The sequence below is a fragment of the Struthio camelus genome, chromosome 2, assembly GCF_040807025.1.
Source record: "Struthio camelus isolate bStrCam1 chromosome 2, bStrCam1.hap1, whole genome shotgun sequence".
Taxonomy (NCBI): Eukaryota; Metazoa; Chordata; class Aves; order Struthioniformes; family Struthionidae; genus Struthio; species Struthio camelus.
Window position 1 is genome coordinate 81,110,233 of NC_090943.1, and position 16,315 is coordinate 81,126,547.

General features: G+C 39.8%; 1 protein-coding gene across 5 annotated transcripts in view; it reads right to left on the reverse strand.

Moving 5' to 3' along the window:
- CTNND2 (catenin delta 2) overlaps positions 1 to 16,315 on the reverse strand; it is a 669,170-nt gene that overhangs the window by 68,128 nt on the left and 584,727 nt on the right. For all 5 annotated transcript variants that reach the window (XM_068931423.1, XM_068931424.1, XM_068931421.1 and 2 more), the window contains one exon: positions 5,289 to 5,439. In XM_068931423.1, the coding sequence (XP_068787524.1) occupies positions 5,289 to 5,439 (151 nt within the window). The remainder of the gene's footprint in view (positions 1 to 5,288; positions 5,440 to 16,315) is intronic.

Genomic DNA, 16,315 nt, shown 5'->3' on the forward strand with positions numbered 1-16,315 from the left:
TCTGGGACAGTCTGTAAAGTCACCTAAACTCTTCTGCAAGACCACCCACTGCATATTAAAGTGCCACAGGAACTGCCACTAGAAGTCAAAGGTAAATGCCGTACATAAAAAAGAATAATGCAAATAGAGATTAATTTATGAGACAGAACTTCATCCTTTAAACATTTATTTCACTCACAATCTGTACCTGCTTCTGTGGGACAGAGTAACAACCCACTTAAATTTTTAATTAACTATATTTTTCACATTATCTTTTGTCAAAAAGAACGTGGCTGGCTGCAGAGAAGAAAACTGCCAACCGTGTATCACTTAGAGGAAAGGTGAGGATGGCTTGATCCCCAAGACTGAACGGAATATCTCAGTTTGGAAAACCTTCTTGCACACAAAGCAGGAAAAGAGACACAGGAAAAAGGGAGTCTGCCGCACTAATGTTAAGTGGGAGACCAGTGAGGAAGAAAGTCTGTCTATAGTAGGATAGAGATCCACAGTGAAAGCTCAGGTGATAGAGAGATTTTCCTAGAGACCTAAGAAGACTGTATGGAAGGTGTTTAAATCAGAAAGCCATGGAAAGTTTTTAGAAATAATTCATCCCGCAAGGATGCTGTTACATTTCTGCCTCACCCAGCTAATCCAAGTTTCCTCTGTTTAAAGAAAAACACCTTATTCTAAGTTAGCAATTTTTTGACAGTGTTCTAATAAAGCCTGGCTTTAGAGAATGGAAGTCGGCCAGCATGGCTCACTTTAGGGAAAAAGGTGGGACAGCTGCAGCTCGAGGCATCGGCCTCCTTGGCACTGCCAGAAGCAGCAGGTCTGCCCGTGATCCTGAGGCAAAAAACTACTACAGGAGGGAGAATACTGCTATATCCTCAAATTAAGACATTTAGAATGCTGAGAGACACAGAAATTTTGGGCTGTTATTCCACTTTTTCTCTTTTTTTTAAAGGAAGGAAGGAAGGAAGGAAGGAAGGAAGGAAGGAAGAAAGGAAGGAAGGAAGGAAGGAAGGAACAGGAGGATGACACAACAGCTTAGAGGTTGTTAACAAAGTCCTTGGAGGAGCTGTCGGACAAAAGTGAATCTTTTAATCTAAGTGAATGATCAAAGCTAATAAAGTCTAATTTTCTCCCAACTCAGAAGCCTCCAGTGCGGCTGTGGGGAGCTCCATAGAAGAACTCAGCAGAGATACAACCTTAGCAGAGGTCTCAAGCAATGAACCCATCCTCAAGGGAGGAGTCAGCCAGCACAGGAGCCCAGCTGCCAAGACCCACGTCAAACCTGCTAGACAGCGTAAGAGAATGGCTGCATTTCTAGAGACACTGTAGCTGGAATTGGGTACCAAAAGATTTGAGCAAGAAAAGAAAAGTCCTGCAGCACAGACATGAAGCTCACAGGAGACGGAAGAGGGTTTTGAGAGCCCAGGAAGACAATCAAGTGCCTAGTTTTAATACTGCCTCTCTCACTAAGACTGAGATAGCCTCCTGAATGAAAATAAGGTTAGGTAAAAGATGAGGTGCTTAAATCAGTTACTACAGAAGGCTTACTTAATATACTAGAAAACGTTAAGGTTTACTGCAAATTAAGGGAAGCCTGGCCAACAAATTTTATATAAGCCCAGAACAGTGTTGCTTGAAGTACAGATCAAGAAATCCCATTAAGGTAGATGCCAGAGAACTGAGGGAAGCCTGGCCCATAAATTTCAGAAAAGCCCAGGGCAATGTTGCTTGAAGTATAGTCTTCTAATCAAATTGAAATGGTTTTTGTGGGGAAGGTATCTTGGAGCAAGGGAGACAAATATACCTGGGTGAAAGAGAGGGAAGCTGGCCCTTCCAAAATGCTTACAGAACATGCAAAAAGAGGCAGGAAGATGCTGGGGTACTGAAGGGACACAGGGGCTTCGTGCAGCCTAGACTGCTGAAACCAGAGAAAGGTAGTATCAGCTGCCAACCCCTTTCAGGACCCACAGAGCTACTTCCCACAGCTGTGGCACTGCTGGGAGACACAGAAGATTGATAATCCTTCCCATGGGGTGTACTTTGTGATGTGGCTGGGAAGCAACATAGAATGGGTATTATTTCATAAAGATGAGGGCACTGAAACGTGAGCAGAAAATGAATGTCATCTGAACAAGGAAAGCACCTGGGCAGTAAGTGCAAGGAAGGAAAATCAGGTGTGGATTACCTAGTGTCAGTCCTAAACAGGTCAAGTTCATCACACTTGGTCTAAGTGGGATTCAGTTTTGGAAAGGAGAAAGATGAATACGCCCCCTATCTCAGCCTCCAACCAGAGAACACATTGGCACAGTTCAGAAGGGCTGGAGAAGAAAAGGAACAAGGAGGAGACCTTCGGGTTATATTAAACATACAGAATACACTCTTAAAAGAAATCCAGGAAGAAGACCTCACTAAAAAAGAGGAAAACGCTGCATGGGGATGGCTCAGAAACACTATCAGAGAAGTCAAGTCTGGCACCAAACTTCAGCAATATAACAATATATGTAACCAATCTGTGTGAAGAAAACAAAACAGTTTGGTCAATTGGACAAAGTCAAGAAAGAAAATTTTAGTCATTTAAAAAAAGGGTCTTTTTATTTTTTTGCTTTGTAGTTTGGTATAGGTAAGTCCAGACTTTTGCAGGCTGATATGTTGCTAGATGTCTCAAAACTGATTTATGGGCTGCCTGAGAGAAGCAGAATGAGAAAGAAGCATTTCATTCTGTGGCGTATTTCAGTAGAAAGCTGTCAGCTGGGAATGGAACCAGAGCATCATGGAAAAGGAAGCCTTACAGATTTATTTAAAAAAATGCAATTCTACTTACATAATCTTTACAACATACACAGATGGACAATTCACATTAAAAATTTTATCTAAAAGGGAAAACTGCAGGTTTGTGAGGCAGAGTTTGTCACTGCAAGCACATGATTCACAAGTAGAAACTGCAGTGAGGAAAGATAAACAGGATGACGATTCTGCTTAGGCAGAAGGATGTTTAAATGCCTAACATCAACCTTTCTGTCTTCCTTTCCAGAATAACAATTAAGGTATCTTAAAACATGCGGAACGTTAAAGTTCATAAAAACAGACCACCTACAACATAAGCTGAAAGCCCTGACAGCTGCAGATGCTCAGCACTTCTGAGAATCAGACCTATGATATAGCTATGATATACTTGTTGTAAAAAATCGGGAACAAGAGGAATAGTGACCACTATTGCTACTTGTTTCAAGTTAAATGATGAAAGCCAAAAAATGAACATATAAAGATGGTTCAGGAATTACAGTCATACCTTCCTTTCCTATCTTATTGGCAAAATCATGCTTTTTTCAACCTGCAGCAAATTTGCATTGCAGTTATGAAGTACAACTTCCCAGACTCATCCCACAAATACCTTAAATTCGAGCAGCATTGCACGGCCCTTACAGATTGCCTACATAAAAATGTTATTAGGTAATTATTTTCAATAGACTTTTTCCACCTTTTTAAAATTCATATTTGTTTATACTGCATGTTTTCTGAAAATTCCACAAAACAGTAACAGTTGGAGCTTATGCAAGCTATGTCTTATTATCAATAATTTACCAAAGCATTGTGTATGGCACATCTTATTAAAAGACAGATCTACTCCACATGTGCAGCCCTACTGCCTTAAATGATATGTGCATGTTTGGGAAGAAAATAAAATTTTCAATTGAAAAAAATCAGAGCACAGAAAAGGCAACAAAACAGATGGTCTAATGCATGACGTTACAAACCACAGCCAAAATGAGCAAACTCAAGATAAAGTTTTTTATAATGTCAATAAGTAGGGAGAACAGATATTATAGAAAACTCAGTATGAAGGTACTGTATTAAAGCTCCTAAAATGTGAATGCTGAACCCCTCAGAGGCACTCCTATAAATGAAGGAATAAGATGTTAAATAATAGAGACTAAGACATACTGAAGACTGAAAACAGAGGTAGGATCCTAAGAAAAACAAAAACAAAAAAAGAATGGTCTGTTGTTTGTGCAGTTAGATAGTCTGATATACTTTCTGCAACGGTTATGCCTACTTTCAAATTGCTAGAAAACAACAAAGAACACGAAGAACACATATGCAGCATCCTGCTTCCTGAAAGCTGACCACAATACGCAAACAACCCAATCTCTTGTCAGTTCTATCAGCTACAACACAAGCAAATGCTGAACACGTCAGCTGGTCTTGCAGGCAGAGCAGCAAACTTGAGCTCAGCTCCTCAGCAATCACATCAGGCTCACAAGACTTGCCAATCTTTGCTCTACAACCTCTTGTCAGGGAAGTCTCTCTAGCCTGTACAATAGATGAGGGGAGCGATTGCTTTGTCTTAATGATTTGCATGGCGCTGCTGTAACAAAGCCCTAGCCCTCAGATACAAGTAGTAAAGCGTTAAGATCAAAGTATCTACTTGTGGATTTCTGTAATTAAAAGCAGAGAAGCATAAGTATGCTGTAATGATAACAAATTAACAAGTCAGCACATATGAATAAAAATAAACTCTGAATGCACAGAGGAAGCAAGAAATAATTTTGTCGAGCCTGTTTAAATAATCCAAAACAAAGGCGGTGATTATTTTTCAAAGACAGCATACGAAAATAAAAACCCAATGATCCGTATTGTTTGAATGAGTTTCAGCTAAAGATAAAAATAAAAAACAAAAACAGAAAACCCAAGAAGTTTGCTTACTATTCCATTAGAATTCAGAGACAACAACAATTAATGTGAGTTACTGTTCTCTTCCATAAATGCACATGCATTTGTGAATTAACTATCTCACAGTTCTTTCGCTGGAGCCGCTAAGCTGTCCAGTAAATTCCTGGCACCATCTTCAAAGTTTTCTATGTTTTGGCACTTCATATTCCCCAATATTATTTGAGGATCAGGAGTGCTGCCCCTGCTTAGATCCTTGAACCGATAGATGCAAGCGCTGCTCTGTTACCAGCCTACGAACGGAACATGGCCCATGGAAAAATTTCAGTCTTAATTTAAAAAATTTAGAGAGGCCATATTTTAACTGTTGAAGCAGAACCAAAGCCACTGCCTTTCTTCTGGAGGTAACAGTACGACAAATCATAAAATGTTGCATGATGTTTAATGAATTTGGAACACAATTCTTTGCAATATAGCACTGAGCTGTCACATAAAATACTAATAGGATACATCAAAAATGTTGTAAAGAAATTCTGCTAGAAAGAAGAATAGTTTTCATTGTGCTCATCCTGCTGTAAACCAGAATCCCCACCCCCACAGAATATATAGATCGTTTGAAAAGAACATACCTATTAACTCCTTATTTCTGACATCTAAGGCCATGTTTCGTAAAGCTGTAGCAACTGCACATACCACCCGGTCATTGTCTATTCGAAGCAGTTCCACCAGTATCGGCAATCCTTTTTCTTTGCGGACAGCAGCACGGATATACACTGACCACTGTAAAGACATAGGAAAGAGCATGAGGAGGAAAGTGGAAAATCCATTACAAAAAGCAAGGAGCCTGGGGTTCTAATAGATATAGAGTAAGGGGTGGCAGAAGCGTGTGGATCTAAACGTCAAAGAGAGGAAATAATTGTATTGACACTAGGCAACCACTTAACTTGGAAATCCACAGTTTTTTTTATGGTGGCAAAAATATTAAATGATGAATTAACTTTAGTCCTAGCACACCTGGTTACACTTATACAGCCCAAGTGTGCAGACCACTTGCTTTGCATCAGCAATTCCTCTATAACATGTAATGATGTCTGTTCACTGCTAAAACCACAACATTTACATTACAAGATGTGTATTACAAAACATGTTCAAGAGCTCTGAGTATTCTCCTGTTACTATCATATGAACCATTCAGTCTAAAAATATGAAAGCACTTTCATAATTTCTCTTGTGATTGCCACCTTGTTTGGAAGGAAAAATGAGGACAGCTATGCTTCTGGTTTTGACACTTGCCCTTATGGAAGGACTATTGTACGCCAAGGAATTAGTGATCCATGTATCACCTGAGGAGATGTTGCACTATACACTGTAGGTACAGCTTGTCCTTCAGCCCTGTGCTGTGCTGCACTTACCCCTTGGCCGCAGGACAAACTTGGTCGGCCAAGTGTAATGGAGTACTGTGTCCAGAGATATGGCGCTATTGCAGAGTCCAGCAGAGGGCTACTAAGATGGGGGGGACTGGGAAGGGGGATCAGGGGACTGGAGCATCTCTCCTAGGAAGAAAGGTTGAGAGAGCTGGGCCTGTTCAGTCTGGAGAAGAGAAGACTGAGAGGCGATCTCATCAATGTGTACAGGTATCTGAAGGGGGAGTGTCAAGAGGATGAGGCCAGCCTCTTCTCCGTGGTGCCCAGTGACAGGACAAGAGGCAACGGGCAGAAACTGAACCACAGGGAGTTCCCTCTGAACCTGAGGAAAAAATTCTTCACTGTGAGGGTGACAGAGCATTGGAACAGGTTGCCCAGAGAGGCGGTGGAGTCTCCTTCCTTGGAGATATTCAAAAGCCGTCTGGACAGGGTCCTGGGCAATGTGCTCTAGAGGTCCCTGCTTGAGCAGGGGGATTGGACCAGATGATCTCCAGAGGTCCCTTGCAACCTTAGCCATTCTGTGATCCTGTGATTTGTACTCAATTTACTGTCCCTGTAAGCTTGAAAGTGAACAATTGTGTTAAAGTCTGTTTTATTAGGGCTTACAGTAATAAATGTATGTGTGAAGTGTTATCAAACAATACTGAATACAACAACATGAAGTGGAATGACAGAGTCAGATAATTTTGTGGGAAGTGTTTTCTGGTTTTAAGGAAGGTGCATTTTTTCTATCTGAAGTGATCGGTGGGATATCGCAGCTGCTATTCTTATGCAGCTTCTAATTTAACTCTGGGTGTGTGTATCAACTTAAAAGAAATAATTACTGTATTTGAGGTATATATTCCTCATGTAAATACAAACCTCTTGTATATATACAGCTAACTACCTTAAGAGAATCCCAGAAAGAGAACATTCAGTGATGATATCCCATACGCAAATCATCTGAATTCATTTGGAAATATTTCATGAGTCTTAGCTCCTTCTGTTAAAAAAATATAATTTAACGTAATATATTGCATCATATTATATAGCGTAATATATGTCAAATAACTTTGTTTTGTCGCATGAGGAGATATTATCAAATCGTGTGCCATTTCACATGGAAAAGATTACAAAACTGGATGCATGCCACTGTCCATTTTTAGGTGATTAAGAAGCTGCAACTCTGCACTGTGGAACTGCATCTACTGCTTCTGGTCCACACTGTGAGGTAAACGTTGTTTCTTTAATAACAAACACTGAAATCATGGAAGCTGGAAAAATGCAAGTAACATTAAACCCATGACCTTGTGGTTTTCAAGACTACGGATATTCCCAAACTGGAGATATTTGGATGTACAGGATGTGCAGCCTTACTTAGTGCAGTCCACTTCAAAACAAGCAATTCTCTAGGCATACATTCCTTCCTATATCCCGAACTTCCCACTGAACTTTCAAGAAGTCCTCATTCATGTTCGTAGTACTAATATTTTCAAGGAATTTATTGCAGGAGAGCCTCTCAGTGCCATGGCATGGATGCTTATCCTCTGATCAGACTTGGAAGGTGAAGATAAAGTTCTGGAAGCCCTTAGCTTTTGAAATACTTCAATAACAGAAATGAGGATAACACAGGCCTCAGCATTTTCAGGTCATGGCAACCCTACTCTTTGCACAAACCTTCCTTAGAAAACAGTTACATGGGAACAGTGATTCTCCATATACTGAAAGGGAGGAAAACAAATTCCATGAAATAAAGCATTAGAAAAAGGAAAATACACTTCACTGTCACTAGATTTTCTTTAATCTCTGCATATGTCCCCCAGTTACTGCAGCTGAGGTACTCCCTTCAAAGTTTTTCCTATAGACAGGTGCCCGCACAACAAAAGCCAGAACATGTTTCATAGTAACAACAGTAGATAGGGAGGCAGGCAAGGTCTGCAGTGGTGCACTATTTGGAGTTCATATTTATTCCAGGTCACGTCATTCAGGGAAAATCAGGAGAAAGGAAAAGAAACCAGCATGTAAAGAATATTATTTGATTATTCCTCCCCTATAATAGCAATGCATAACAAAAATCAGCCAGCTGGACAGAGCATGAAGACTTTGTTAAGACAAAAGTGGTAACGGTTACAATAACTCTTCTGCTCAGGTTAATGGGATGTGAGGTTGTCAGCATCACTGAGCACAATAATGTAATGTGTCTAAAATGTAAATGTGCCATCGTTTTCTGCAGCAAAGCAATGAATAGCCCTAAGGTGAGAGAAAACAAACAAGTTGCACTGAGATTCCTGATTGATCTTACTCTATGCCCTCTTCTCTAGTCTTTTCTCTAGAACCAGCATATGGGTTCATCTTGGAGGAAGAACCATTAGACGTGAAACTAAGATAAATCTTAATGATCAGTGACTTCAACTGAAAGTATGTACTGAAAAATACTTTCTTTCCTATAGCTTGATTTTAATGAGATATTAAATGGAAAGGATGTTATTAAAAACCCAAATTAATGTTTCTAAGCTTCCTTTTTAATACCCGTGTATTTACCTGTCAGCTAAATTCACTGTCACCTGCAGCTGGCTGTACACAGAGCAATAGCTCTTTGCACTTAAAAGCTCTTTGCACAAATTATCCCTGTAATTTGTACGCCTCTCCCAGGAGAGGCACACCTGGGTGTGCTATGATTCCAAGGTGACTGCCCGAGTGACTGTTCAAGTTAGCAGGGAGATTATTTTGAGCATGTAGTGAGCCTGTCTGGTGGAGGTGAGACTCCAGGCTAGCAGATAGTATACTGTGAGACGCTGATATTCAACGTAAAAGTACATTCCAGATTTATTGCTTTCAATGTGGATTGGCTGGGCAATCAGTGGGGCCGTTTAGAAAAAATAATAAAAAATTCAAATTCATGTCTATTCAATGCCAGAGAGAATCTAAGAAGATGTTACTGATCATTCACCATATTACAAAAATCCCTCTAAACATTTCTCCTTGGAATTTTTTTAGTTAACTGTCAAGGGAAACTACAAGGACTTGTTTTATGAAACCCAGATTTACAACAAACTTCTTAGTTATAATAGTTTTCATCATCCATTCCAAAACAAAAATCTAAAAGAAACAAGTAGATTTAGAAAACAGAGTAAGAAATGCTTTTTTAACTCTATAGAAAGCCAAAGACACTGTAGGAGAAACACTGGAATAACTTGAGTATGAAAACAGAGAAACTGTTTACCTCCTCACTGAATAAATGACATACAAGTCTTCAATACTTGTAATGTAGTCATTAATTTGATCACATTAATCTATAATATGGCTGCAAAGCTTTCATAAGGGAAAAATTCAGATATAATGTTTTATAGATGCACATGCGCACACATGCACATAAAACCATGGCAGAAAGAGAGAAAATTATGTGTGAAACCCCTCTACCCTGTACACTCCTCTCCCTCTGCCCCTGCATAAGCTCCCTTTCGGAAATAGTGATGCCAGCTGCTTTGGAGAAGTTCACAGACTTGTCACTGTGACTTGCTAGCATTACAGCCACCTTTTCAAGTCATTCAGCTTCGGAATAAAAACAGAAACATCGACTGATTGTTTCAACAGTCTCTGGAGAACTTTCCATCTGGGAAGTGGTATAAACCGTCTGTGTCTTCTTCCCTAAACTGCCGACTTGGACAATTCTCTGCAAGCAGTTATGCCGGGCCGTGAGCGTTTCAGGAAGGCTCCAACCGAGATGCTGCAAAGCCGCTATTTTATTCTCTCAGAGAACGGAAAAATTAATTTGCTTTTGCATATACTGATGATTCTTCTGTTTGCCTAAAGCCATTATGAAACATTCCTGCATTTCCACATTGCAGGTCAACTGCTAACATGAGCTCAGCAAAGTATAAAAGCCAGACGTGGAAAATCATACAAAAGAAAAGAGACAAAAGGTTTGTTGCCTCTCTGTAAACGAGACACTCTGCCAATATACCTAATCGTCCTGTTATGCCACAAATCAGTGGCAGTGTCAATGATCAAATAACTGCGCAATTTGTAAAGAAAAAGAACTCCTATGGGAACAGCCTACACTTCAGAGGGAACAAAAAGCCAAAAAAGTTCATTATTGTTGCATGAGACTGCAGCTAAATTATCAGAGACAGGCACAGGAGCCACAATCTGTGACCAAATACTCTTTACAGGTAATTGAATTTGTGGGGCATAACTACAATACATCACTTCAGAGGTATCTAGTGCATCTCAATGTCCACTTGCATTAGCGGTTTATTTTTTTTTATTTTTGCCATGGTAATTAAAAAGAGAAATACAGTAATCTGGAAAATTATTTCTTAGTTTGTCACAGTTCTTACTATAAAGGATCATTTTCAGAGCTGGATGCCTCCAGGGATTAAGATTACATAAGGCTGAAAGTCTACATAAGAGTAATTCATCTAGATAACCCTTTTTTTTTTTTCCAGAAAAAATTATAAGTAATTAACTATTCAGCTCTTTTTAAGGTCATGAATTGTCTTCTTTATTCTTCTACCGAGCACCTGAATAGGAGCCCATACTAAATATGGGGGGAACAAAAAGGCCAACAATTGTATAGACCCGATATTTCAAACAGATCCACTTTCCCTTCCATTGACGTCAAGTGTTATCCTAGTACCTCCAAGCTATTTTCACATCATATACACTTAAATTTCAACTGGAATTTGCATTGGAGGGTACAGTTCAACATCCTCACTCAAAGACGCTACCGAGATACCAAATGGCAAGGGGAAAAGATGAGACACAAGCCGCAAAATGAAAGCCAAATCAAGGCAGCAAACATGACAACGCAAACTAAATTATCAACGGACCCAGGAAAATTAGAGAGACTCATAATTTCCTAGGAGAGGCTTAGAAAGGCACTGGCAGGTAAAAGTAGCAGAAGGAACAACAGACCGTGGAAGAGAACTACAGGTTAAGTAATCAAAGATCAACATTTGTCTGATCACAGTTAAACACAACATATACAGCTGGGGGGGTGGGGGGAAGGAAAAAAGAAGGATATTTTTATATCCCACTCAGAAATTACAGGTCTGCTTTTCCCCAAAGTAACCCCCCCGGGGTCCCTGTGCAGTTGCATCATATGACAGTTCTCAAGGCTCTGCAAACTTCTCTATCTTTTTGCAACATGTGAAGAAAGTGAGCACTCTCCAGGGACTCTCGATTCCCTGACTGCAGCATTCCCTTCTCAGCAATGACTCCACCTGGGAAGCCAGCAGGAAGTTCACGACATCTCTGTGCTGGGAATACAGAAAATAGCCTGGGATTTGCCTGTCCGCGAGGAAAGTCTTAACTGGTTAATTTCCTCTTGTTCCATGACCTTAGTCGAGCTTAAAGAGGAAGGAGAAATCTGGTGGGTGACGATACACAGCTAAATAAATAAATAAAGTTAAACGAAAATGAAGCTAACAGAAGATGCATCAACACGTTTCTCTGTATTAACTCGTGCTGTCTCATCTATGGGGGCTCAGGAGAGGGGAATTCCACCCAGTTAAGATTTCCTGACAGATTAATGCACTGTTTCTTTACCAAGTTTGCCTTTGCTGAGTAACTGAGCTATTATAAGCAGTCTTCTCCACTCTAGATAGCATAAGAATTCATAATATCGGCATTTTGGAGAAAATGAATGAAAGCCTTCTCACTGGAATTCAAATAACTTCCTCCTGGAATAGCCTCATGAAACTCTAAAGGGTGAGTATGTAAATAATTAGAGTAATCAGAACAGTTTGGCAAAGAATCCACAACATGTTCTGGCTTGATAAGAGGAAGATTAATAAATTAGATGGCTGCTACTTTAGGCAACAATTTTCATTATCTGCAAGTGTTTGGATGGCAAGGAGCTGGAAACTCTTTTCTTACTACTCTTTGAAGTAGCTGCATTGACCCTGTGACTGAATCAGTCCCTTTTATGTTTTCAGTTTCTTTATCTAAATAATTTACTTAACAGGTCTTTTGCTCCTACGAGACTCAAATTTCTTTAGAATGGAACTTAGAAAAGAGAAGCAGCTGATTGCCTAAGGCTCAAAGACTGGTATCTCACTGAGGTATCTCAAGACATCAGGCCACTGACCCAGAAACCCTGTTCACACGTGCACTGGACCTGCTGGCGATCAAAGGCAGGGGCATTCAGTTGCCCAACAACAGAGCGTTATCATTCCCTGCAAAGTATGCTCCAACACGGAGGTGAAACAAACCATCTGAGGAAAGCGGTGGTCTCGCTCTGTTGCAGAACATGCACAGAGCTGACTGCTCCTGATGTTACAGGGTGTAAGGACCTGATGGACACTCAGGAAAATGAGGAAAGTTTGTAAAGGCTGGACAGCAACTGAGACAGAACGGTGGGTGCACAGAAGGGCCCTACAAAGGTTCAAAGGAGGTGTTTCAATGCAGGGCATTATGCTGTCAATAGAAATATACTACATCTTGGTTCCTGTGTTTATATACATGTCAGGATCATATAAATGATTTTTTTAAGGGTTTGTCAAAACTAAGGAAATCCTAGCTAGGGTGACAGCACTGTGGTTTTTAACTGTGTGTAGTACAAAAACGATCCTGCAGGTGATGAGAACATAGCACTAAGTACTGCAGAAATATCTCTGGCAGATAAACTGTCAACAGCCTGAATTTAGCTGTTGGATACACACAGATATACAGATTCCCAGTGGTATCTCCTTTCTTCCTGAGAGCAATGTTTTGTTCACAAAGGATGTAAACTTGGAGACTTGATATTACTACCTACAGGACATTCTGAACATAACTTTGTAGATACTTAGTATTTTAACTTGTTAATAGCATAGTAACCAAGGTGAAAACTAAGAAGAATTTGCCATTCCTTCTTCCCCACTGGCCAAGGAAAATTACTGATTCCAGACTATATAATAAAATATCTATGGAGATTTCCTTTTACAGGATGAGTCTTGTCATTTTATACTTCATAGTTTTTTAATATCCAAGGTATCACAATAAATAATGATATAAGGTCGTAGAAAGGATATCAGGTCTGCAGGGTTACAGCATCAGGAATTTCTTAAAAAGCAGGCATGTGTCTTCCAAATACAGCTGAGTAAGTCAGCAAACCTCCTTTTTTAATTTTTGCATACTCCACAGAGTTGGCAAAACCCAAACTAAGTGCCAAAGAAAACTAACAGAGCTCCCAGTGAGAGTCGGCGCCTAATGGGAGATGAGAGTCTCCAATGCTTTCAAAGGCCTGTCTTGAGCCTCATTTCATCAGGAAAAATTCTAAGCTTGGCTGAGGAATATATTTCCTTAGGTCTTTTTTCATAGTACAAGGCAGCTCTAAAAGATGAGACTATATTAAGTATAATAGCAAGTGTAAAAACTATACTTAGAAATAGTCTACTTTTGGAAAACTCATATCTAAAAGTGGCAATGAAAGAGAGCAAAAATAAAACCAGTAGCCCTTCCTTTCTATGGGTTGCTCCTTCAACCTGAAGGAAGTTTAGGATAAAATGAAATTATCCTGGTTACAATTTGATGGGAGAGCATATTTTGGAAAGCAATGAGTCCCTTCAAACAGAAATCCACCGAGCCCCCGATACTAGCCGAGCTCTGCAGAAAGGGTAGGTGCACGCACATACAGTGCTGACAACCTGATCCATACATACATGGAGCGCATACTGCTGGCGGCCAGCAGCCCCATAAGTGGGGTGGAAATGCAGTGACCAACTGTTACTACCATAGGCCACCACATGAAGCATAGTCAGGCCTGAAACATAGGTGTATCCTGGCTGTGATGTGCAATATTTTGTCAATTCTCCCCACTCCAAGCACACACATTTGCACATCTCCATATATATTATTCCAGGAAGGCCATTCATATCATACAAAGATGCATCAAATAAATTCATGAAGCAAAGAAGGAGAGATCTGTGAGCAGATGCATACAGTTCTTCATGAAAGGAAAGAGTTTGCTCTCTTCAGACTCTAATACCTCTGTCCTCCACATGGACCAATGCCTTGATGCAGAAGAGTGAGAAGAAGGAACTCAAACTCTTAATGTCCTTTCAATACAAATGGTTGGTTGTGAAATTGCTTTGCACCACATCAGTGAGGAAACACATCATCTCAGCTGTAAGGTTGCCAGCATCCTGAAATAATACTCATCTTTACCTGAGACAGCCTCTTCCAAAATTTTCTGCTTTGCACATAACCTGTCAGTCTATTCATTTTTCTTCATAACTGGAAGATACACAACTGTGACCTATCCCAGTTAAATTTTCCATTGAAAATATCCTTCCTCATACCTTAGGTCAGAATCCTGTTTTGTTGGTAAATCAGTACCTAACTGTTGACAAATCAGTACCTTAACCTCTTAGTCAGTTAAGACTGAGAGATGATCTGATCAACGTGCACAAGTATCTGAAGGGGGAGTGTCAAGAGGATGAGGCCAGCCTCTTCTCCATGGTGCCCAGCAACAGGACAAGAGGCAACGGGCAGAAACTGAACCACAGGAAGTTCCATCTGAACCTGAGGAAAAAATTCTTCACTGTGAGGGTGACAGAGCATTGGAACAGGTTGCCCAGAGAGGTGGTGGAGTCTCCTTCGCTGGAGATGTTCAAAACCCGTCTGGATGCGATCCTGGGCAATATGCTCTAGAGGTCCCTGCTTGAGCAGGGAGGTTGGACCAGATGATCTCCAGAGGTCCCTTCCAACCTAAACGATTCTGTGATTCTGTAAATGTTCTTATTTCGATCAGTGAATATACTTGTCACCAATATGCTCCTTTTTGATTCACTATAGTATTGCTTGATTCTAATAATAATTAGAAGACCATATATTGTATTAACCATTGCATGAGAAGCAAATTTAGTCAAGAGATGGCTAATATATGGCAAGACTTGGACCCAAACAGTTCCAGTCTGACACAAAAAAATGTTGTGCAAATATATGTACATATCACTTTTTTTTTAATTATTACTTCTGCAGCGCTTGGCTTTACAAGGAATTCCTGCAAGTGAAAGAGTGCTAAAGATGTCCTACAAGCTAAGATTTATTAAGATTTATTCACTTCCATATGTGCATATGTTGACATTATGTGTATGCATCACCCTATGGAATTAAAAAAAAAACAAAAAACTTTGTCCCACATTCAGCCCCTCTCAGTTTTTAATCCTTAAAGCTACATACTGCTGCTTTCCTTTTGTGTTTGAAATTTTCAAAGCTAGTCTAGGGGACTTAGATATGTATCAATGGTTAATTCCAGTGGCAGACGTTTATCTAAATCCCCTATACATTTTTTTTTTAAACTTATTCTAGGCTTCCTTTTATCTTCTCACTTCCCCTTCATAATGACATTGGTTAAGCGCTGCCTGTGTTAAAAGTGTTACTTCTCTGTCACTGAAGAGGATTAAACAGCTTTATATGCATAGGAACCAAAAGCACAAACGAGCTGGAAAAGAATCGTGTAAACACATGAACTGCACTAAGTTTTTGTCAAGAAGAGACGACATCTTGTGAAGTGTGGGAGCATGTTTGGTGAACTAGATACCTCATGCTGTCTGGGGTTCTTCTGTCACTAAAATAATGCTATTTGGGAAAAAACAAAGAAACTAACCACAGTTGCTATTAGCACTGCTAGTAATAGCAACATCATTTATTTTTAATGCAGTTCCCTCTTTTTCTCTCTTTCACTTTATCATACAGTTCAAACTAAGTTCTTCTTGAAAGATTTCAAGCAAAAATCATTTCCCAGCCTTTATACAATTACAATTTCTTGCAGGAATTCAGAAAACGAAAATCTCCCTTAGGAATAACGTCTTCTTTTAAGAGTTTGTTATCTTTTATTTCAGCCGTTTTATGTCCAGAGAGTGCAGTAGTGGAAAAGAGAGGTCAAAAGGTGGAAACGTCAATGCTTATGTAACCCCAAAGAGGATTATTCCCCTCACATAAATGGCTAGTATGACATGTGAAATTAAGTATATTCATTTTGTGTCTGCACATCAATTGTAATGGAATTGGTGAATCTTTAGAAAAATAAAACAACAAGAGAACAACCAAGCCTTCCCCATGATACCAGTGTATATAAAGTTCAAGTCAGTTTTTCTAACGCATCACTCATAGAAGAGCTCTACAGAGCTTTCCTTCCTCTCCAGTTCATGGTATGCATCTGCCGACTAAAGAATGACAGGTACAGACTTATTAGAAATGGGAGAACGAGCACTATTTGGATTTTAGCATTCCTATTAGTCCGGACAAATGTGTCATACATTATT